Below are 22991 nucleotides of genomic sequence, written 5' to 3'. Positions count from 1 at the left end.
TGATTCCCCCCCATCAAATTCTGCGTTAATATGGCGAATTAATACATTTGTGATTTTGAACACAGCGCAGTTACCACGCAGCGAGTGGCGTTCCAGCAGTTACCACGCAGCGAGTGGCGTTCCAGGCACTTCTTCTGGGTCGGATATTTCGTCTGATTTTACGGTCATTACTCGATCTCTTAAAAAGTAACTTAAATTTTTTTTCAATATACATATTTTATTTTATAATAATGGCTAGTTTGTGTTTACAAACGCTACGACTGAGTTCTTTATCACTCAGACATTAAAGAAACGTTGACCTAGTAGTGTTTGACCTGCAACAGCCTATTACACTGCAAAGTGGGTTCGAAGCAATTGTGCGCGCGTATGCTTGTGAGTTGACAATGCCCCTGCTGCCATCCATTTACCGAACGATTTATTATCATAGTAATATCTTGAATGGAAACACCTACAAGTCGAAATTGTACTTTATCGAAATAGTACAATATTGCTTTTATTTTTGAGAGAAACTGTCATGGAAACGCAGCTAGTCCCTATATGCCTGCCACACCTTGAAGCACAAAGACAATATTTTACAAAAAGAACAGTAACATTTTATTGAACACTTTGTGGAAGACATGTAAATATTACAGATAGGTCTACTAGTGTTGAAAAAGGATGAAATAAATACAAACAAAACATTAAATCCCATAGGGATATATAAAAACATTTTTTTTCTTTAAAAGTATCCATTTAGCAAAAAAAAAAAATGTTCAGTACTAAGCATAAATACAAACATGAATCTAAAATCTATGCCCTATGGATTACCTGGTTATTAGGACTAACATACATAATTAAAATCATCCAAGACATTTAATTTTTATGGTGTATAAAATAGGCCATGTCATCATTAACTATGACCATTACTGTTAACAGTTGGAAATTTGATGCATTGTCAAACCATCCTGCAGCATACTTCTCAAATCCTGAGTGAGACGGAGTTGGAAATAAAACATGGGGCTATGATCCGCTGTAAAGCCACTTTTTTATCATAACCAAGGGCTTCATGTCTTGCAGCTGCTTAAGCAAAAGATCAGCACCATTTGAAAATGTTTTATCCATGACTATTTTCACATTGCTCACTGATTTGAGATTATGTGGATTTCTAAAGTCTACAAGTTTCTCACAACCTCGAATGTGATCACTGGTTTTAGTTCTCAAAGCAGTCCTCTGTTTGTGAGTTTGCCGTCTTTTGGACGGCAGCTCGGCAGTAGGCTTATCGTTCAGTTTGCGTTTGGAGGGGTGGGTCGACTCGGCGGTTTCCAAGAATTTAAGGAAAGAGTCCTCCAGTCCCAAAGGTTTGAAAGACCCTGGCATGGCGTTAACCTCCTCTTGTTGCTCTTCGGGTATAGGGGTACCAGGATTGGAGTTCTCTCTTGAGCTGCTAACAGTCGTACGATTGCGAAGGGTTTGTATCCTCTCGGGACAAGCTGGTGTTGGATTGACAGGTTTTCTGGGACGACCTCTTTTGACTCCACCTTCCGTCCCAGTTGACCCTTGAGACTCGACGCTTTCGTCATTAGAAAGCTTGCTGTCCTCCTGGATTATTAGTTCGAGTGCCTCGTCTGTGTTTTGCTCTGAGGATTTGTCACCCTCTTCTGGTTCGTTCTCATCAGAGGACGTGCATGATGTGCCCTCTGATGTGCCCTCATCTTTGAATCTGGATCGTGAGTACTTTTTGCAGAAAATGAACTGGCTCCTCTGGTCTTCGATGTATCTCTCTGTGAGGCCATGAGTCACATAATGCTTAAAAATACTTTTTTCTGCTTCCTCAATTGTATCACAGCCTATTAGCATGCATGGGTACTGCAATGGCCACTTCTTAGTGCACATGGCTGATGCTTCATCGTGCGTTTTAAGCGTCGGCTTCCCAAAATTGGTCCAATGCTCAATGGTCTTTCCATCTTTTTTCTTTACATTTTTCTTCTTCATTTTGAATTTGTTTTCCACATTCTCTTTTCCATTGTTCATCGAAGTGAACAATCCTATCGCTCTATTCCTTCTTCCATCAGTTGATCTCGGCTCATAAACGTATTCATGCTTTTTTATCAGGTGGCGAAGAAGATTTGACTTTGTGGAGTAAAAGCGCTCGCACCCGTCATACTCGCACTTGAATGTAGTATCAACTGATCCACTCTCTGAGATGGCAATTTCTTTGTGGAAATTCTTTATGTGCTCGATGTACTTGTCCACTGAGCTGAAGGGCAGCGCGCACTCAGGCCGATCGCAGTCGAAAGTCCCTATGGCCATGCTGGCCATCATTGAGGTGGCTTTGTCGCGGGTGAATTTGTGAAGCAAAAGGTAATGTTGCACTAACCTGGTGACTCCCATGAACACCCGTGAGCAGTTTTTCACTTGACACCTGACTTCGTGACCTTTGCCTGCCATCTCGTAGCTTTCTTGGCCGTTTGGTACGCTCATCTTCTCGGGGCTGTCCTCTGCGCTGCTCGGGGGCAGTGACGCCTGATGCATGGCGCGGTAATGTAGGATCAAATTGTGCTGGATGGTAAATGCAGCAGTGCATCCTTCATGAACACAGCGATACGGTCTATATGGATTGAAGGCGTTGTCGGCGTCACACATTTTGAGCCCCATTCTTTTTTGAAGCTTTTTGTGGACTTCATCTTGTGTGTGCGTGTTTTTTGAGCTGCTTGGTTTTTCTGGGGAAGATGAAGCAGAACCAGGAGGATGGCTGAACTTTGGTTCCCTTATTTTGCTGACTGTATGATGCGCTTTTGGTTGCAGAAGATCACATTTCTCTGTTGAACCAAATTTCTGTTGGCCATCTGGACACCTAGCCGCCACTGTCAGCTGTTCTTGGGATCTTTCAGGATAAGCCTGCATGCCTTCAGCCAATGGCCTGTCATTTAAATAGCTTTCAGCCGGTGGCAAACAGGTGACAGTTGATGTTGCAGGTGGGGAGCCATCATTTACAGGATTTCCCGGTGAAGCAATGAGAGGAGCTTCTGGATTGTTTGCACTTTTCGTTTGAGGTTCAATTTCAATGTCAAGGGGCTCTTGTTTAATACAAGGGAAGCTAGCTGTGGATTGTGTGACGCCACTTGTGTCAGCGGCAGCCTCACTTGTACACGCATCGTTCATTCGGGCTACTTGGTGTCTATTTCGAGCATATATCTTGTACTTCTGTGCTTCTGCCTTTGACAATCGATGGACCTTCTCATAATGAATTCTCAAGCCTGTCGTTCTTGTAAAGGTTTTGTTGCAAATGTGGCAAGTGTACGGCGACAGTTTGGAAGGGTTTCGTTTCAATTCTTCAATCATACCGTTAGAGTAATCGTGCATTTTATTTAAATGTCTGAATAATGCCTCCTTTGTCATGAATGAGTACTCACAATCTCCTCTAACACATTTAAAAGGTTTAGATATTTTTGGTAAAACCTTGTCATCTTTCTTGCTTACTGTGGGTTTGCTTTTTTTAGGTTTAGGTTCAGTGGTTGTATTACAACGGGTGAGACTTTGCTCTAAGGACAAATTACCCCGCATCTTCTTTTGGGCAGCTTCAATCAAATCCAACCTCTGAAAGGCATTGGATATTTCCATCAAGTGATCCTCTTGATGAGGCGGAGCAGTGGCAGTGTAAGCCAGGCCTGCTGCTTTGTCTTGCTGACTTTCAAGGGCCGGAGCAGAGATGTTTGGAAAGTCGGTTATATTTGTATTTTGGGGTTCTTGTTTCAGTGCCATAGCAGAGTTCATTGGGGTCAAGCTAGACGATTCTTGCGGGAAATCACCATTTGACAAGTTAAAAATGCCTCCATTAGTTTCTGGGACATGAGGGTCATTGAGAAAATCAAGAAAGGATGTCGGAAGATCAGCAGTCAGGTCTATTTCATCTAACGGCCTGCACTGCGAGCGTTTGGACAGATGACCTCCGAGGGACTTTGTGCTTGTGAACTCTCTGAAGCACCTTCTACAAATGACTTTGCCGTCCTTAATAATGGCTGGCCATTTGGTTCGCTTGCTCAGCTTAGTACGTTTTCCTTTTTGGACATCAGCTTCCTCTTTATCATCAGTAGCTTGAGTTTCACATTCCGCATTAGTACAGTCTCCTTCGAAATTAAAGTCAGTCTGGGTGATATTTTGTGGGCTAAGCATGCCATCCACAGCATTGTCCATATGTTCATACCCAGACGCCACATTTTCTGTTTTAATTAATTTTGCTGCAGGTTTTGATGTCTCTTGGGCCTCTGGGCTCAGACATTTCAAAGGAGTATCAACTGGTGAACTCCGCGTCACTGAGTTATCGCTTTGAGCATACGGAGTGTGGTAACTTCCTTCGGGTAAACTGTGAATTGTCGACATGCTGTCCCCATTATCAGACTGTCCTGCCACATTTTCACTGGGTTTCTTTGCATCCATTGAAACTCCCCTGCCTTCAGGAGGCATTAATCCATACTGATTAACACCATTGTGCATTTGCCCTCCGTTGTCAAGCATCAATGAACTGGATAAGTATTGGGACATCAAACTTGAATCTGAAGGAATATGAGATCCAACGGCTCCATGTAAAGCTGCCATTGAGGGCTCTCTTTCAGCTGGGAGTGAAGCTGTGGTTGGATAAGTATCAGGCTGCCATTGAGGGTAGCTGCGGGAGGGGTACTCGTTCGCATTGAAGGCCTCTGGGTAGCAGCTGTTCAGTTGAGGTGAAGACCATGACTGGGACACGTCGGGCTGACTGATTTCCCCGGTATTGTTGGAGCTCCCCCAGGATGGGTACAGTGTGGGGTTTACCATTGGAGTGATGGGCACAGGGTCCATTGAACCAGGATAGCACTGGGCAGGTGAGGTTGAACATTCTGCTGGGTAATCCATTTGCTCCATCCCGGGTTTGTTGCATAGAGGTCCGGGCTGGTTTGGCGGCTCAATTGGGGGGTTCTTGTTACCGTTGGGGTACTGCTTGCGTGCAGCTACTCCAGCTGGTGCCTTTTTCGCTGTAATTTTGACCACTTTGTTGTATTTCTTGGCCAACTTCCAGTCCTCAAAGATTTCAGGATGTTGCTTCTTCACGTGTCTTGACAAACTCTTGTTTGTACTGTAAGCCCTTGTGCACTCATTATGCGGGCAGCTATGCAAGTTTTCTTCATTATTGGGTACAGCAGGCATTCTTGGCGGTGAATAGCCCAGCAATGAAGAAGGGATTTCTGTCTTGATTTGGTTAGGAGAAATCATTTGCGGTACCGCTTTCTGAAAGTCATCAGCTTGTATGTTATTTTGCTCTCCTCCCGGTTGACTTGCCATGACATTGGTAGCACTGGGGACAGGCTGCGGGAGAATCTTCGCTTGCTCTGCCATTGCCTGTTGTGCATACTGAGCCTCCGGTGCTGCTTTCAAGTCAGCTGGAGCTGAGCCAGGGTTTGCTAGTGGAGTGTAGCATTTGTCTGGATCTTTCAGTTCAATATGTGCCACAGAATTCAACATGTTTTCAATCGAATGTTTTACTCTAATAGGAATGAGCTCTTTAGCCATATCTGGGGAACTGCACGATGATGTGTTTGCCATTGAAGCTTCTTCCATAAATGCATCGGAATTACTCGTGTCAAGGCAAACAACAGCAGATTGCGCGTTTGCCTGACATGGCGTATTCTCCTGTGGCAGTTCAACTTTGGGAATGACGGGAGTACTCTCATTTATGGCTACCACATTGTTGACTGCATTGTTGGTATTGTGAATCTGTTGGGGAGATAAGAATTGACCCTGGGAGTAGCATACTTTTCCGCAGTCATCTGTCTGGCAGGTGTAGGTAAGGTAATGCTGAGCCTCGTGATCGTACAAAAGGTAGGCTTCGCTGAAAACCTGCCCACAGTTTGGAAACATACACTGGGCCTTAAACTCTGTGTGTGTTTTCCTATGCATGAGAAGTTCCGAATTGGAATTAAAGTTGGCCCTGCAATCTAGTTGTATGCATATGTATGGTTTGCTGCCACAATGCATCTGCAAATGATCATTGAGATGTCGGACATTAACAAACTGCCGCCGGCAATACTGGCACACCACTTTTTGTTTCTGTATCTCCAAAAATCTCATGGCCTCTTCATTGTCTTTGTGTGACCTGACATGCGCCATGAGGTTGCGGAAAAACTTGAACGCTTTGGAGCAATTTTTAACGGGACAGAAGCAATCTTGGCTTATTTGTGTGACAGTCTTTTGTTCTACCTTCCCTGATTGGATATTGGTTTGGGGGTCATTATTGACAGGGCTATTAATCGTCGTTGGAACACATTTCATATTTTTGGATGGACTTTTAGGAGACTGCGGTAGTTTTACCCCCTTTCCTACAGTTTTCATCGCAGCAAGCCGCTCTTTACAGGACTGCTTGACATGTGACGCTACATGTGGCTCTAAAACCTCTTTACTTTCAAAGCTGTCTGCACAAATAGGACATAGGTACACTCCATCTTTAAAATGCTTCTGAGCGTGCCGAACTATTCTGTGACCCAAGAACTCCTTGTCACATAGAACACAATACTGCATGTAGGCACGCCAGTTTCGAAAGCGAGCCGATACAAATCCTTGCTCCCGGAGTTTCTTTGCTTCTCTGTTTTTTTCTTTTTCGTCTGCGATTTCATTGAGTTCATTCGTAGTGTTTAACAGAAAATCCTCCAGGTCTCTGTACTCAGGGAGTTTTCCGTGTGTACTTTCCACCTCTTGTTCGTCCGTGTCATTGAGCGTATCAATAGATGACACGATAGCTGCTTCCTCGCCCATCAGTGCCAAGCAATTGCATTTCAATGTTTTCCAGTCCCAGAACTCTGGATCAAAAGGCCACTGTGTCTTCAAGGCCAGCAGTAACTCACAGCGTAAGGAATTGGGCACCGGCAGACTCCCGTCCTCCTCGGGCTTTTGATCCGGTTCATTGTACAGTGACTCAACAGCGTAGTAGGAGTCAACAGTAGGTTGGAGGAGGAATTCAGTCAGCTGGCATGCACGCTTCACTTCAAGATCAGTCGGCAAGATGCAGGAAATAGTCTTGCAGATTGTGGATTTGCTGTCCGTATGGTCACTTGAGGTCATTTTCAGAGCTTGAATGCACATTTCCACACAAACTGGAAGCCCCACTTCTCCAACCTGGATACCAGACAACAAAAGATTTGCAGAAGCCTGTTGACGTGAATAACTTTTTAACATTTGCTTTGTCCTTTTGTTACCTCGTTCTGGATGACTTTGATAAGGAATAGAATGTGACAGACACTTCTGCAGAGAAGAGCCATCTCTTTGCTGTGCCTGAGGAAAGACTCGGCCGAAGACTCCAAACGCATGAGTAGCTTACTCCAGAACAGCGTAAGTTCCCTGCACAAACATCACAAATGAAGTTGTTAAAAAATGGACAAATGCATGCTGGTGTACGCTAAATATATGATCTGAATCTGCTAGTGACACTTGACATTGTGTTGATATGGATTATTTTAAGTTCATCTGGGAGGGGGGAGTGAACGCAGACGAATCCAAAGTAACAAGTACTTTAGCAAGAGTTCTAAGGGTATTTGTTCCACACAAATGTACACACTTACCAGGCACAATAAACTTCTCCTTGAAGAAGCTGTCGCTTGAGAAAGGCTGAACATAAACATTGTGCTCCTCTCTCATCTCCTTCTGACTCCAAGTTGCAGATCATTTCCAGAGCATCTTTGCAGTCTATTGATGATATCTATAGGAGGCCAAAGAAACAGCCATTTTAGGTCGAATCAAATCAGCAACCACCAGTCTTAACATAGAGTAATGGTTTTACACTAATTTTGCACTCGTAACACTGGTGCCACCAACTGACTGGATTTGGTCACACTCTTTTTTTGGGGAGGTACAATATGACCATATATTTGCTGATGGATTGCTGTCTTAACAGGCACACTGTTGTTTTGTATGACGTGATGACATTTTTTACCAGCACAAACTGAAAAGTTGGCCGCATTTGCGCTCATATTGGTCACAGGCTTGAGCCCTGTAATGGTGTCTGTGGTGATTGTGTACATAAAATTAAACTGTTTGTTTAAAGGATTCATTTTTTTAATTAGGCGTTTTGACAAATATGTATTATGAATGTACAATTTCCTTAGGTTAAAGTTGGGTAGAATTGTTTGAATTACTGTTCTGCTGGATCCAGTTGGGTTTAATGACTTCAACAGCAACTTTGTTTTAAATACTGAAGCATTTTCTAACTCCAAAAACCAAGTCCCATTGAAGGCACCAGCCAGCCAACAACATCCCCAAAAGTCCCCTTGTATTTGTGTTACAACAAGTGGCAGTTGGCTACAGTCAAGAAGTAAATTAAATTTTGAGTAAAGACTAAGGGTAACAACAAAACGGTTGATGCAGCAAAGTAGAGACTGTGGAGTATAATAAATACAGCAACATTCAGCACTGAAACACACCAACACCGGTCCGTAAGCTAACAATAGCGTATTTATTGTCATTTTTCTCGCCGAGTAGCCCTGAATGTTAAAGTGATACAGTGATGAGAATCAACTTAAACCATATAGTGTTAGCCACATCACATTAGGAAGCCCAGATGGCCAGGTACAATAAACAGTATCTCTGATCTCATAGTACTTTGTTGTTTTGCTAATGTAAAGGCATCAATAGCAGGTAAAACCTAAGCAAAAAAACAAGTAAAAAAGTATCATGCTATGGAAATGGGGCAAGGGCTGAAAGTCCACTTCGCTGGGCTACTGTGAATAGTAACAGACGAGAGCAAATGTCAAGGTTTTATTGGAAATTTTTCAATTTATATAATTATTATTTTCACTTGAGTTAGATTTCTGTCCTTTTCGAAAGTTTAGAAGATGGAGAATAATTAATGTGGTAAAAAAAAATCCTCTTAAGTCATGGGGGAAATTGTGCGTCGGCAACTAGCGAGCTTGGGGCAGTGGGGCAATCCAACTCTCCACAGCCCTGGTGTGCAAGGGCACACATGATAGAGACACTGTAGCCCTAATAACTATAGCACTTCAAGATGTATTCTTGATGCATTATTTCGGGTTGTAGGCATAGCTAATAGGCTAACTGCGCGTTATGGTAGAAATGAGCCACATTAAGAAATCCCAAAAATTACTTTAAAGGGTCTTACTGTATGTGTACTGAAAATACTTATTTATAGATATATGTTACACTACTTGTGGGAAATTGCAGACTAATTGAAACACAAAATGGTAGATGAGATTCTTCTTACCTCTTCCATAAGCTGCTCCTGAGTTTTGGTCATACAAATACAGAGCAAGTAGGTCTGTTTGAAGTTCCCTTTTCCTTCATATCCTGGATACTCCGAGCACATCTTTGCAAGGGTGGCGGCTTTGTCAACACTGTCTACTTTGATAAGGTGCTTTATGCGCATGCTGAGAAGAGTGGGGCCTTCCAACTCAAGATACTCGTGAACTAAAGAATAGGAAAGAAGGGAGAGGAAAGATGAGAAAGTACATATGGAAGACATATAAACAGTGCGACTGTGTGGGCAAGAACCTTGCTCAGTTTGAGGGATGGTGTTGGACAAGATGCTGCCGAGTGTGGTGTTGGACCAGATGCCATCTTGCTGTGCCAGAGCAAAAAGCGGGCGAAGCTGTGCACTCCCACTTTCCTGCAAAAGGCTGTGTGCCAACTGTAACAGAAGACAAATGAACATGTAGTGCTGACTAGTTCACTTTTGGCTGCCTACACGTATTAAGAAAATAAATGTATATCTATCATGTATATTCTCTAGGTCCAGCTCAATTTAATGTGTTGCCATTACTTCAGATTAGCCTATTGCTGCAAATATAAGCATCGAAGAAGCCCACTGATGACTGAGGGGATACTGACCTTCATGGAGGACTGAAACTCCTCCCATAAGGCACCAGGGATATGCTGGGGCAGTAAGAGCACCAGCTCCGCACAGCTCCTGCAAATCCAAACATTCAGAATTGATAATAGTTTTTGACACTATCAAAAAGGTTTTATTTTAACAATATGTTTATTATTATGGTTGCGCCATTGTAGCCATACAGTGAGGCACAAGCCAGTGCAAACTGTAGGCCAGTCCCAAGCCCGGGTAAATGCAAAAGGTTGTCAGGAAGGGTATCCGGCTTAAAATTGTATTCAACAAAACATTTTGCCAAACAAATATGAGCGAGAAGAATTCCATGCCAGTTCAGTCGCGGCTCAGGTTGGTGGAAATTCAGCTACTGTTGGTCGAGGATGGAGGAGAGGTAGAATGCGGGGTCATATACAGAAAAAGAAGAGGAAACCACAGAACCTACTAGACCTGAAAGTGGGGACTTTGAATATAAGCGAAGTGCGCATCTCGAACCATGCAGTGCTTTGTGGGCTGGGGGAAGGGGCATTACCATGCTACCAAACTGTAGTCAAGAGTAATAGAAAGCAATGGAGATACGATTTCAACCGGTTGACAGTTGATGATTTCAAGTGTTTTTGTAGTCTCCGTTGATTGCCTATTACAACAAGGACTGCGTTCGACAACAGACAGAAACGGAACAACGAACTGGCTGCCCTTGCATATGCTGCGTCGAGCCAAAAACTACCACTCTTATTGACAAAGGAGGAAGAGAGAAACTCTGTGAAAAATGACTACGTCATTGTTAATCATTGGAGAGACAGTCATTTCTAACTTATTGAAGACAAGTGACGGATGGCCGGACGAAGCCCATAGTTTGAAACTATAGCCACCTTGCATGTCAGTCGATATTTAGCTGAATGTATGCACTTACCGGGAGTTGGATTGAGGACACAACACCGGGACGCGATCAAGAGACTAGTAGGATCTTTCTTCACTGAAGGGGTCAATTGGTGCTAGAAGCAGGTTTTTAAATTACCATTACTCCAAACACTTTCAGCACTCCATTCAAATGACGGCTTTGTTCGGCAGCAAGGAGTATTTTTTTCTACTTGATTTTCACGCATGCGCACTTCGCTTATTGGGACTATGACAGGAAAAGCTAGGGAGTTGGTTGACATGATTCGGAGAAAGCTTATGCTTATAGGCTGGATTTAAGTTTATGGGTTGGGTTCAAATTATTTTACCATGGTGTAGATGTGAAGTGAAATGGAGCAGGGGGTAATCTTAAAGGAAGAGCTAGCTAAAAATGTGAAGAGATCAAGTGGTGAGGCTAAAACTTGAAATCATGGGTATTGTGTATAAAAGTGGAAGTTAACCTTAAACATTTCTTTACAATAATATGTTATATGACCTCACTAGTCCAAACATGACATTCTGAATAGTGTCACATTTGTGGAATAGGAGTTATGAAGCAAAATCCAGCCATTTTTAGCCATCACAGGGGGCGGACATTATGCCACTGGCTGTTGACTGAAGATGATATCAATCTTGCACAGGTCTCAGGTAACAACCAATCACAGCTCAGATTCAGAAAACAGATGAGCTGTGATTAGTTTATACCTCCATCCTGCTTCTCTTTTTAATTACCAGCAAAGGTTGCTTTACTTATTGTACGCCTTCCCTCTGCACAGTATGTCATGAGCTTCAAAAAACCGGTGACCTGTCATTGGTCGTTGCCTGAGTCATCTTCAGTCGACAACAAGTGACAAAATGGCCACCCCCTGAGATGGATAAAAACAGCTAGATTTAGCTGCTTAACTCATATTCCACTAACGCAATATTAACCAGAATACCATGCTTAGACCAGTGCGGCTGCATAAAACATTTTATTGTCAAAAATATTTTTGGGGTTGACTTCCCCTTTAATGTATTTAGTAGCTATGTTCCACAGGTAGGATGTGAACTAGAAGATAAAGAACAATTCTGGAAGGAGCTAAACGATGTTAATTCTGAGCATCTTCGGCAGGGAGAGACCCTGGACTGGTGCAGTTTTAATGGACATGTTGGTGAAGGAAACAGGGCTGAAGCAGTAGTGATTGGGTAAAATTGTTATCTAGGGAAAGGAACATAAAGGGGCAGATGTACGTTGACTATAAAGTGCAATCGCACGGCCAGAAAATGCTCACCCCTAGTTTGGTGTACCATTAGCCAACATGTCTGCGGTGTGGGCGCATTTCAATTTATATTGTGCTTTGTTAAAATACCAGTGCTAAATAAAAAAATTATTATAATTTTAATTAATTATAATAAATGCAATAATAGTCAAAATCGGCATACATTTTATCGGCGCTTCAATTTTCGGCCAAGCATTTCTCATTTTCGGTTTCAGCCCCAAAAAAATAATTTCGGTGCATCTCTAGTAAGGACATGAAGAAACGGATCCAAGCAGGTTGGAACGGGTAGTGGAGTGTCACGCAGAGGTGGGCATTCCATCAATATTGACGGAAGATCCGTCAATCCATCAATGACGGACGCCCTTTTTGTTGACGATTGACGGGGAACTAATTGACGAAAAGGGGTTTTCGTCCATCAATGTAATCGTCAATCCATCAATAAATTCGGCAATCCAACGGAACATTGACGGATGCCCACTTCAAATGATGGAAACACTGACGGACGCTCATTTTGCTAAGCAATCGACAAATGACGGATAGACAGTTCGTCTAGAAATAGTGACGGATTGACAATGACGGAAGGGTGTCCCGACTGTTAAAGATTGCCTAATGGCGGATGATCAGAATTCATTAACGCGCCCACCTCTGGTGTCACGGGTGTTATGTGATAGAAGAGGCTGTGCGAGGATGAAAGCGAAAGTTTAGCAGCTTGTGATGAGGCCGGCCATGATTTACAGATTAGAAACAGTGGCTCAGAAGAAATGACAGGAAGCAGAGCTGTAGGTGGCGGAAATGAAGATGTTGAGGTTTTCTTAAGGAGTAACTAGGATGAATGGGATTAGAAATAAGACCATCAATGGTACAGCCAAGCATAGATGTTTTGGAGGAACAAGTTGGAGAGAGCCAACTAGATGGTTTGGACACTTGCAGAGGAGAAATAGTGAGTATATCGGTAGGAGGGTGATGAGTATGGACCTGCCAGGAAAGAGAGCAAGAGGATAACCTAAGAGAAGTTTGACGGATGACGTAAAGGAAGCCATGTGAGCAGTTGGTGTATGGATGCAGAACTTCGATGGAAAAGGATGACACGCTGTGATGACCCCTAACGGGACAAGCCGAAAGAAAAATATGATTGTGGCTGCATTTGTGTAAAATGCTCTTAATATTTTGACAATTTTAACAATAAAACTTTCAGTGCATGCCTCCATTACAGAAAACAACCACAAAAACAAACAATTTTGGACAATTTTTACCGTTAAAATGTTCAGTGTGAGTTTTGTCATGACAAAAGAACTTTGAACAAAGCTCTTAGATTGGGTCTCATCGACTTGCAACGTGCAAGCTCGGCCGGTGGCTAGTGAGTAACGTTGTAACTCATGAGGATTTGCTGTTTGTAAATTCAGTGCTACTTTGCATATTATGTCACTCTCCCTGCCGACATTACCATGTGGATTTTAGCACATTTTTATTTACCTGCATCCACGAAAAGATCTGTCAAACATACTGCCGTTTGTTAAATGTAACTTTTAAACCACAAGTGATGAAGACACCCTCCCATTATGGTGCCTATCACTAGCACTGTGAAAGTGTCAATCAAAACGTCATCTTTACCTTTGTAAAGGCTGTTTTTGATACAGCTTTTTCATTGGATCGTATTGGAATGTGTAGGTGTACATAACGTGAGAGGTGGATGTACATCGGAAACAACATCAGTGGACACGTAACAAAATGCTTTGTCAAAGTTGAAGTCCTTGAATGAGTACACCCCCATTGAAAAATAAGCTTTTTATCAATTTCTCAGTGAACACAAGATACATTTTAGATGAAAATGTAGCTTTGCTAGACTTTCGTTGGCAAGTACTTTAATTTTGCAACATTAAATGCATCTGCTGTGCACATTGACCAATCTCATTTGAAATCAATGGGAAAAAAAGATTGCTTCTTAAAGAAAACGATTGACTGAATTCTTCGACAGAGTGATATGATTCAATAAAGACCATTTCCAGGGCTTATACGTACAATGTTAACTTTTCAAGTAGGAGTGGCACGTTTTCACATTCGGAGGAGAGACAGGAGGTGGCGTTGGCGAAGCTGAGGATGGCCACCGTGTAGACCTCCAGCAAAGGCAGTGGATCCTCGTCGGTTTTCCAACGGCCGGCATAATCCACCAGGGCCTGACCGGAAAAACACAAGACAGTCAGTATACAGGTAAGACAAGTTAGCCATTCCAAGCGGAAAAGAAAATGTCTAAAAAGTCATATTGATCTCTACTGTTATTCCTAATTTACATAATTCTAAGAGGAGTAATCACTTTTAACACTACGTTCTTCTTAACACACTTTTGGATGGACTACATTATGATCACTTGCATCTTATACTTACAAGACCTGTACTGAATGACCTACTTTTACAGTGCTAACGTTTGTTGGTGGGCACTAGGCAGTGGATATTTTGCCGTGACCTAGCAACTCTCCTGCTAGCGTTATTTTGCCGTGAACTGCTCTTATTGGGGGCGGCACGGTGGCTGGCTAGTTAGCACGCCGCCTCCCAGTGCAGAGGACGTGAGTTCGAGTCCGGGCTTCGACCTTCCTGGGTGGAGTTTGCATGTTCTCCCCGTGCTCGCGTGGGTTTTCTCCGGGTGCTCCGGTTTCCTCCCACATTCCAAAGACATGCATGTCAGGTTAATTGAACACTCTAAATTGTCCCTAGGTGTGATTGTGAGTGTGGATGGTTGTTTGTCTCTCTGTGCCCTGGATTGGCTGGCAACCAGTTCAGGGTGTAGCCTGCCTACTTGCCCGAAGCCAGCTGGGATAGGCTCCAGCGACCCTTGTGAGGAAAAGCGGTTAAGAAAATGGATGGCTGGATGGATGCTCTTATTGGTCAATCGCTGGACCGAGTCATGAACTGGGCGTGGTTCATGCCTCGCTTTACCCCCTTCTGGCTTCTGTGTCCTGTCAAGGAGTTTTCATTTTGTTATGCCACTGAAAATAGGCTGTTATCGGCATTGCCGTCCTACCCCTAACCATAACCCTTCACAGCAGGGTTATCAGGCAGTAGGACACACTTTGCATCTGTTCACAATGCAGCAATCGCATCTTTAAATGCGGAAAATTCAATACCTGTTCAGTTCTTCAACAACATGCTAAACAAACGGCTTGTTTACAACTCCTGAGTAATTTTAAGAAATTGTAGTTAAAAAAAATCGTTGTGGGATTTGACCCTTTCAAGGCGACCACTCCAACCAGTAGGCCGCGAGCTAGTACACATTCACTGGCGCACAATTCATACTTGTAGTTCTCGTGCGATTCTCTGCCAAATAGCAAAAAGCATTATTTTGAATGTTAGTATATAAACAATTAACTATGTAATGAACTGTAGTTTATTTGTGATTAATATGCATATCTGCAAAAATAAAAATACATCGTGTAGAGTGATTTCAAATGAGACTACAGACATATGAAGCCACTGGTACAATTTTTATTGTTATGAGAGCCAATATAAGAATGTTCTCACCAAAACAATAGCCGTTAAGAAGACAACAATGTTACTTTTTCATATGTCAGCGGCAACGCTGTATTATTTTAACACCAGTATATTTATCATTGTGTTTGCCACATCCAATATTAGACTTTTTTGTATTGGATAAGTGCAGAGCACATATAAAGGAGCAATGATATATTTATATCATTAGAAATAGACTTGAACACACAAAACTCACCAATTGCATTTGCTTTTTAACCCATTTCTGATAACCAATATTACAAAAACGCTTGCATTTAAAAATCATCAACGGTATGTACTGTACAACTCATTTATGATAACCAACGTCCACTCAAAAGTTTACAAGGCCTGAAAGATCCCTCCATTTTATTTGAACGCTGAACGACTCTTTTATTCTTATTTTTCCACTATTTGGAAACAACTCCTTCCCAGTAGGTATACGCAGGCAGAGCTGCACTCGCCCTTTCACACAAAGAACTTTGTTGTAAGTTGCAGGAAATCCTCAATGGGAGCCACATCTTTGTTGGTTACCTTGCAATGGGTAGCGCTGAATACAATGATGGGCTATCGAGCAAACGAACAGACGATATGTATGTGGTCGTGGCAAATAGATATAAGAATGGTCGGAGAGTAATGGAGTCGACTGGCCACCGTCGCACATTCGCTATAAAAATATCTCACAACTGCAATCATTTCTACTTTAAACGAGCATTTAATCTGATGTGATTAGCTGGGTTAAAAAAAAAAGGGGTGCATAGGGCCTAAGCTAACAACACCTTGGCAACACATAATTGATTTTTCCTGCCTCACAAAAGTAGCCCATTTCCCCCCAAGCGATCAAAATCCTCACGCAAACGACAGTACGCGAGGTGCTGTGTTTATGACGGCTCAATTACACATCTGTTACAAATACAATAAGCTATTTCTGTGCTTTTTTTTCCGCCAACGAAGCTCTCGCTAACGTAGCTATCTTTTTTCACAGCATGACCACTGCACAGGACAGTGGGACCCTGCATACCAGCTAGTAGCATTGATCTCCTGCTAGCAATTTGGCCTGGAAAACGCGAGCAACACAAGCCCAGTCCGCGCACATGAGCCCGACTTGCAACCACCAAAATGGTTGGTGCATGAATATGTATGCAGAATTCTCAATAAAAGTGAACATTCACGGAGGGAAAAGCACGCAGGGCCCCCACTCGTTTCCAATCTCGGGGGAAGCAGCAAGCTAACAGTGCGGCTAGCGCCTTTAGCTACATTGTTGTAGCCAATGTAGACGGGCATCCTCAGCCAGGAAGCCAGAGAGAGAAGGGACGCGGAGCGAACAGGGCTAGCGGGGGACGAGCGAGCGGGAAGAGCTGGCTAACCTGGCAAAAGTCCTGGCAGAAAATCAGCGAGGCTTCCAGCGGCGACTTCGTGCTCTCCCTCAGGGCCGCGGTCAAGCCGTGAAAGCGGCCGCGGAGATCGTCGTTCGCTTTCTGTGTGTCATATTCCCTCTCCGTCTCCCCCTCCGCCATCTTCACAACAATCACGACCGCTTACGCACGCACAGATGTTACGCTGCCAGAACGGCACACGCACGTGCACGTAGGATGGGGGAGGGAGGAGGGGGAAGGGGGTCGGTGGTGGGTGGGTCTCGAGTCTGTATCAGTCGGTGGGGTGGAGTGGGGTGGGGGGTTGCCAAAATATCTGCGTCGCTCACACACACACACACACACACACACACACACACACACACACACACACACACACACACACACACACACACACGCACGCACACACGCACACACACACACACACACACACACACACACACACACACACTATAGAATGTAAACAAAGCGGCCACGACCTAAAGAGCAGAGGTGGGGAACCTCTTTCATTCATTATTACAATGGCCTACTCCCACCTACACGATGCAATGATTGTACAAATGTTTATTACGTCTATGCAGTCTTTCATGGAATCAGACTCATTATCTCTTGCTTAATAACAATAAAACATTTGCAAAGGTCTGACAGGCTATGGACCAAACCAGTAATTGAATTCTAATCAATTGATGGGGGGTTAATAGTCAGTTATGCAATAATATTCATCAGTTGTGAGTCAAACCTAAAGCAGCTTCAGAAGTGTTTACAGTAAAGTTGCTCCTTTTTGTTTGTCACAAGTGTCTTTGTGATATATTTTAGAGATGGAAGGAACAGAGGATCAAAGGAAATTTCAGAAAAGGTAGAAGTTGTGCAGTATATATAAACTTCGGTTGTCTTAAATGATGCAGTCAGTGTGCGCCGTGCGGAGTGACCGGGCGTCAGTTGTGGCCAATAGGCCTAGACAGTATTCTAAAAACTGATTGTTAAAAAAATAATAATAATAACTACCAATCTCGTTCTAGGTAATATTTGTAAGATTAGCCGCTAGTCAGAAATTGACCAATCTTTATTGGACCACCTTTACTGAGAGTACACTTAACTAGGCCAACTGTTTTGCTTTGCGTGGTCAACAGACTGGTTAGTACGTCTGCCTCAGAGTTCAGAGGTTCAGGGTTTGAATCCGGGATCTGGTCTTCCTGTGTGGAGTTTGTGTGTTGTGAGTACAACATTACTACCTCTCGTATGATATTGCTTAATTGTTGTTTATTTAGTTTTGTTTAATTAGTAAAACACCTACACATGCAGTACAAACAACCATTCACATTCTAAAATCATGCATGTTAGGTTCATTCAAAATCGTCCATTAGTGTCAACGTGAGTGTGACTTGTTTGTCTATACCAGATGAGTTTATTTCAGCACCAGATGTTTACAAATATTACTTTTTAAATAAATTAAAACTAAATATTACTTAAACGTATCTTACCTTCAGCCTGCATAACCATTTTACACCAAAAAAAAGTCGCTTTGTTTATATTGTCCACATTTAATTTATTCTTTTCACAATTATGCGACTAACGGAATCACTACAAATAACACACAACGCACTATAAAATATTTATCAATGTTACCTACACACCAATGAAAACACAAATTGTGAGTTCACATTGTTTGGGTACATGGACATGTCACAGACAAAGGAACAAAATAAGACTTGGCAGCACTACAGCATGCCTTACTAAATAGAGTAAAGCTTGTGCACATTGAAGACAAAACACAGTTGTAGAGCAACACTGGCTCCCTCAGCGCCATCTCTCGTCGGTTAGTTCTTGTGATATATGCAGGTGCCACACTCGCACTCTGTGTGGTTCCTCAACATAACAGGGCGATTTCCCGACAGAATATTTTTCACTGGTACCTGTTGGATGAACAAAAAAACGGAAATTCCAGTAAATAAAATATTTGTTCAACTATTACTCAATTTATTTTAAAAGGGAGATAAAAAAAAATGCTCGCAATATATAAATGTTTGCAATGTTGATATTTTAGCAAGAAATGATTTGGCGGGACAAATCTCGAGGGGCCTTGAGTTTTACACCTGTGATTTAGAGTGTTCAATCCAACTTAAAAGGGTATTCAACGCCAAGTCAACTTTTTTTATGCTGATAAACTGTATATGATAATAAATGACACATGTAGTCCCAATTAATACAGGGTAGTGATGAATTATTAATATGATCTTTACAGCAGAAGCAATTATCTCCCCCTGCCCCCCACCCTTTGGCCAATAGGATATTTACGATAGAGCCCAATGACAGGATGTACTTCACAATTTAATCACTACTGTATATGTAATACTTTTTCAAATGCAAGTTGCCACTTTCAGAGTTTATTACCTTATGGCTTCTACTCGCAACGCAGCACGATGCCTCTGAGGTGATATTTTTCGGGTTCATCATTTTCGTCTTGATGCGGAGAGGTGTCGGGTAAGCTCTCGAGAAGCAGCAGCCCGTGCACTGATAGATCGGTTGGTCCTTTGAGAAAAATGTTCTCATTTTCAACGTGCACTCCTCACATCCTACTAAACAGAAATGTAGTCAAACATCCGAAAGCATGGTTAGTGTTTTTGCAATCAATCCAAAAGGCACAATCTGTCCATTTTTTTTCTGAACGAAGCAAGTTACAACCCACTGTGTGAAAAGTCCAAGTCGGGATAAGAATTGGCCATGTAGAGAAGGAACGTCAATACAAGAAGATGTGGTCCAACTGATTTCACTGATCCCATTATGGTTGCAGTAGCTGCCTAAATGAATGCACAAAGACAAATACATGTTTTTAAAAAACGGAACAATCTACTGTCTGTCCTGTTCAGGATCACAGGTGAGTGGAGTCTATCGCTTCCTTGAACAATATGCAAGATGTTATATTACCTTTCTGAGAGTTGAAGTTTTTCCCTTTGGAGTGTCTGCTCAAGATGAATTTCTGATAAAGACTTGTCCTTCTCAAGCTGTTTTTATACCCGAGCGCCTGTTTTCCATCACTTCCGGGATTAAGTGAAACCTGACAACCTTATCTATCATCTCCCTCACTGTGCATGATGACCTCTGTAATAATCCCTTGAAAGCATAGAAAGATAAGAGCATTCATGGAATGTCAATCTCCTCATTTCTTCCATGATGATCGTTGGAATCAATCAGCCTTTGTTACTTAGTTGCTAATGGTTGTTTTTAATCATCATTTCACAGTAAGAAGGAGATGGACTGAATTTTATTTCTGTCTTTCTTAGCGTTCTTGTTCTTAAAATTTACCACTCGTTTGTACCTTGAAGTGCCATGAAGTGTATCTACAGTGATATGCAAACCTTTTTTGTTACTTCCAATGATGATTTAAATGACATTTAGGCAACACAATGTCACAGTCAAGACAGTGCACTTTTTTGTGTGTGCTTGTTAGAGAAATTCAGTGTTTTATTATTTTATGCAATCATTTTTGCATTTTATTGTTTTGTTTACAATAAAATCCAGCATAAACAGAACACCATCTGGCAGGGCTTTGGGGGGGGGGGGGTGTAAATGACATGTAGCAGACTGGGGAGAATGTAAGTGACGTGTATGTCACACAGTTAAGGCGATGTTACTCTCTTAAATGACATGTACTCCAAATAGGGAAAAACTTTGGAAAGAACAAGAATCAGGAACAGCCTGAAGATGGTGTCACATAAAAATCAAGCTAAGAACTCTTAGAGGGTTCTCTTAGACTTTGCTCTCCACAATGACAGATCAAAGGTAATATAATTTTTGTGTTTCTTATTCACCTTTCAACTTTTTAATGTTTGCTACAGAAAGAACAAAGCTCTTGAATTTTGGATTATTGTCCTATGCAATTTCTTGGTATTTATTTATGTATAAAATAGATAGTTGTATGCTTCACTTAAATTGGACTTGATCTTGCAGCTGACTTCTCATGGTGTATTACGACTGCACATAGAGTATTGATTGTTGCAAATGTAAGCAAAGCACCCTTTGGAAAACATCTCACCTATTGCTTGAGCTGAGGGACAGCTAGAGATGGATGTGAATTGCAATTCAGCAAAGCATGCCGTACCATCCACTTTTGTTGACTTGTTGAAGAAATTAATTGGAATATTCTCCCATGGTCATCCAAGTCTCCTTATTTCAAGTCGATATAACATGAATTTCACTTACTGAATCCAAACATGAAGGCAGCAAATTTGACTGCAGTGAAGGCCTTTCAAAGAATCGTTCAGGAGGAAACTGACAATTTGGTGCTTTACTTCATTCTTTGACGACAAAGCCTTTTTATCCAAGTATTAAAAATGTATTCATACGACATCACGTCAGACACAGAAAGTAAATGCACTCTGCGTGAAAAGGTTGTAATGCCTTAATTCAAACAGTACAAAGTATCCATGTAAATTATTCATTAAAACATAAAGTCTACAATTCAAACATATTGTATTGATTTTAAATCCAGTGTGCTGGTGTATGAAAGCAGAAATAACAAAAACACTAGTCATTGTCCAAACACGAATACAAGTGGCACAGGTGTAAAACTCAAGATGAAAAACAAAAATTTTAACTGGAAAGCTGGAAACAATGATTAGCAAAACACTGTATAGAAAGTGCTCTATAGAACTATTGTACTGTGATTATTTTAGTTTTGCAGTGCAATAGTGTATGCATTTTGAAGTGAGATTTACAATTAATGATTGTGTTTTTCAGTGTTTTGGTTTTTTAAAACATGGTGCACAGTAGGGTTGAGTAACTTGTGAATCAACATACAGAAACCTGATAAGTCTTTGAGAGGCCAAAATATGCCCGCCCCCGGTATCTGAAATGTCAAGGATTAATATGAATGTATTTTGTTTCTAGTTACTAAAGTACCCTCATCCCACATGCTTGGTTGTTCAGGTGATAAATCCCCATGGCTTTTAATTCAATTAAAAAGGAGGAGGACGACGACTCATATTGACACAAATAGATTTATTTGGAGTTTATGTTTTACAACATTTATACACAGCTCTTTGGAACAGCACATTATAATTTTGTATCCAATTGCTGCAGCTATATATATATATAAAAAAAGGCACTCTTGCATTAATGCATCACAATTCTGATTCATTCTTTACATGCCTGAAAGTAAATGTATGCGTTGTATTGAAGTGAAGAATTCATACTAAACATCAATAAGAATGTTTGTAGCCTGAATACATAAAGAAAGATATGCAAAGAAAGAATTACTTGTAGACCATGCATATCTTTTTCTCTTACATAATTCTGTAATGAGGTGTTGAATTGATTGTGCTATGTCGAAGGACAGAGGTCGCACACTTTGAAGCCAAGAAACTTTGAAAAGTATCAGCAATGATCAAATGGAAAATGTCACATTTGTAGATAGCTTTGACTATAAGATCCTTACATGAAGTAATTATTTACTTCTATGAACATTTGCCATTGTGATATTGCTATTGTTCTGCATTGGTCAAAATGCAAATATCAATGAACAAACATGTGTTTCTTGAAAACAACCAAATACCCAACCATTTCCCACAAACAAAAGGACTAATACAAACTAGCTGCATCTGTTCAAATAATCCAATTGATTTCCTTGGCATGCACCCTTGTTCTTTTGTCCATGTAGATTTGCGTGAAAGCGATGAGAAGAGTGACACGGTGTGGGAGAAAGGGGAATCTACAGTATTTACAGTAGGCCTACAACAACAATCCCAATCCTGCTTAATATTCAGTATATTGCTATTTATAACAAAGTGTTTGGTTTCTTTAATTAACGAAAACGAGGTAGCAAGTCGTTAAATATCATTAACAACATATTCAGTTGATAATATTTAATGTTTTAACATTTGTTTATGTATTTATAGTTATTATTCATATATAGCTGCATGGTTGGTAAAGTAAGTGGCAGGTTTAAGATGAACAAGCGCATAAGTAGCGCGTAGTAAATATCCTTGATGTTTAAATGAATTGCCACAGTGGACGGCTTATATGTGTGTAGTGTTGTAGCCTGAGAGCCTCCCTGGTCTAGTAGTCCACTCTACTGTACAAACGCTTCCAAAGCAGAGCCCGTGCACAGCTCTCCAAGAAACCCCATCGACG

At 41.7% G+C, this 22991-nt stretch overlaps 2 protein-coding genes across 2 annotated transcripts; both read right to left on the bottom strand.

Moving 5' to 3' along the window:
- Positions 1-570: 570 nt before the first annotated feature.
- znf292a (zinc finger protein 292a) lies at positions 571-17111 on the bottom strand. Its single transcript, XM_086095268.1, has 8 exons — positions 16857-17111; positions 14011-14165; positions 9844-9922; positions 9508-9643; positions 9221-9423; positions 7566-7702; positions 7203-7344; positions 571-7122 (listed from the first exon to the last, which is right to left on the bottom strand). Exons 1-8 carry the CDS (start codon positions 17004-17006, stop codon positions 1000-1002), a joined length of 7125 nt encoding a protein of 2374 aa, XP_085951394.1. The 5' UTR covers positions 17007-17111; the 3' UTR covers positions 571-999.
- Positions 17112-18102: 991 nt separating this feature from the next.
- Positions 18103-19884, bottom strand: cga (glycoprotein hormones, alpha polypeptide). Its single transcript, XM_086094412.1, has 4 exons — positions 19788-19884; positions 19549-19660; positions 19254-19438; positions 18103-18775 (listed from the first exon to the last, which is right to left on the bottom strand). Exons 2-4 carry the CDS (start codon positions 19640-19642, stop codon positions 18680-18682), a joined length of 375 nt encoding a protein of 124 aa, XP_085950538.1. The 5' UTR covers positions 19643-19660; positions 19788-19884; the 3' UTR covers positions 18103-18679.
- Positions 19885-22991: the final 3107 nt, after the last annotated feature.

This window comes from Leptonotus elevatus, chromosome 14 (genome assembly GCF_054856555.1).
Source record: "Leptonotus elevatus isolate MCC_2025b chromosome 14, RoL_Lele_1.0, whole genome shotgun sequence".
NCBI lineage: Eukaryota > Metazoa > Chordata > Actinopteri > Syngnathiformes > Syngnathidae > Leptonotus > Leptonotus elevatus.
This window is presented reverse-complemented; position numbering and strand designations above follow the sequence as displayed.

Excerpts from the sequence above, each read along its gene's own strand:
- cga (XM_086094412.1), bottom strand. The coding sequence starts at position 19,642 with ATGGGATCAGTGAAATCAGTTGGACCACATCTTCTTGTATTGACGTTC. Across the intron at positions 19,439-19,548 it reads CGACTTGGACTTTTCACACA|TAGGATGTGAGGAGTGCACG; the intron begins GTGGGTTGTAAC and ends ATTTCTGTTTAG. Across the intron at positions 18,776-19,253 it reads TTGCGAGTAGAAGCCATAAG|GTACCAGTGAAAAATATTCT; the intron begins GTAATAAACTCT and ends TTCATCCAACAG.
- znf292a (XM_086095268.1), bottom strand. The coding sequence starts at position 17,006 with ATGGCGGAGGGGGAGACGGAGAGGGAATATGACACACAGAAAGCGAAC. Across the intron at positions 9,644-9,843 it reads AGTTTCAGTCCTCCATGAAG|TTGGCACACAGCCTTTTGCA; the intron begins GTCAGTATCCCC and ends CTTCTGTTACAG. Across the intron at positions 7,123-7,202 it reads TCAAAGTCATCCAGAACGAG|GTTGGAGAAGTGGGGCTTCC; the intron begins GTAACAAAAGGA and ends TCTGGTATCCAG.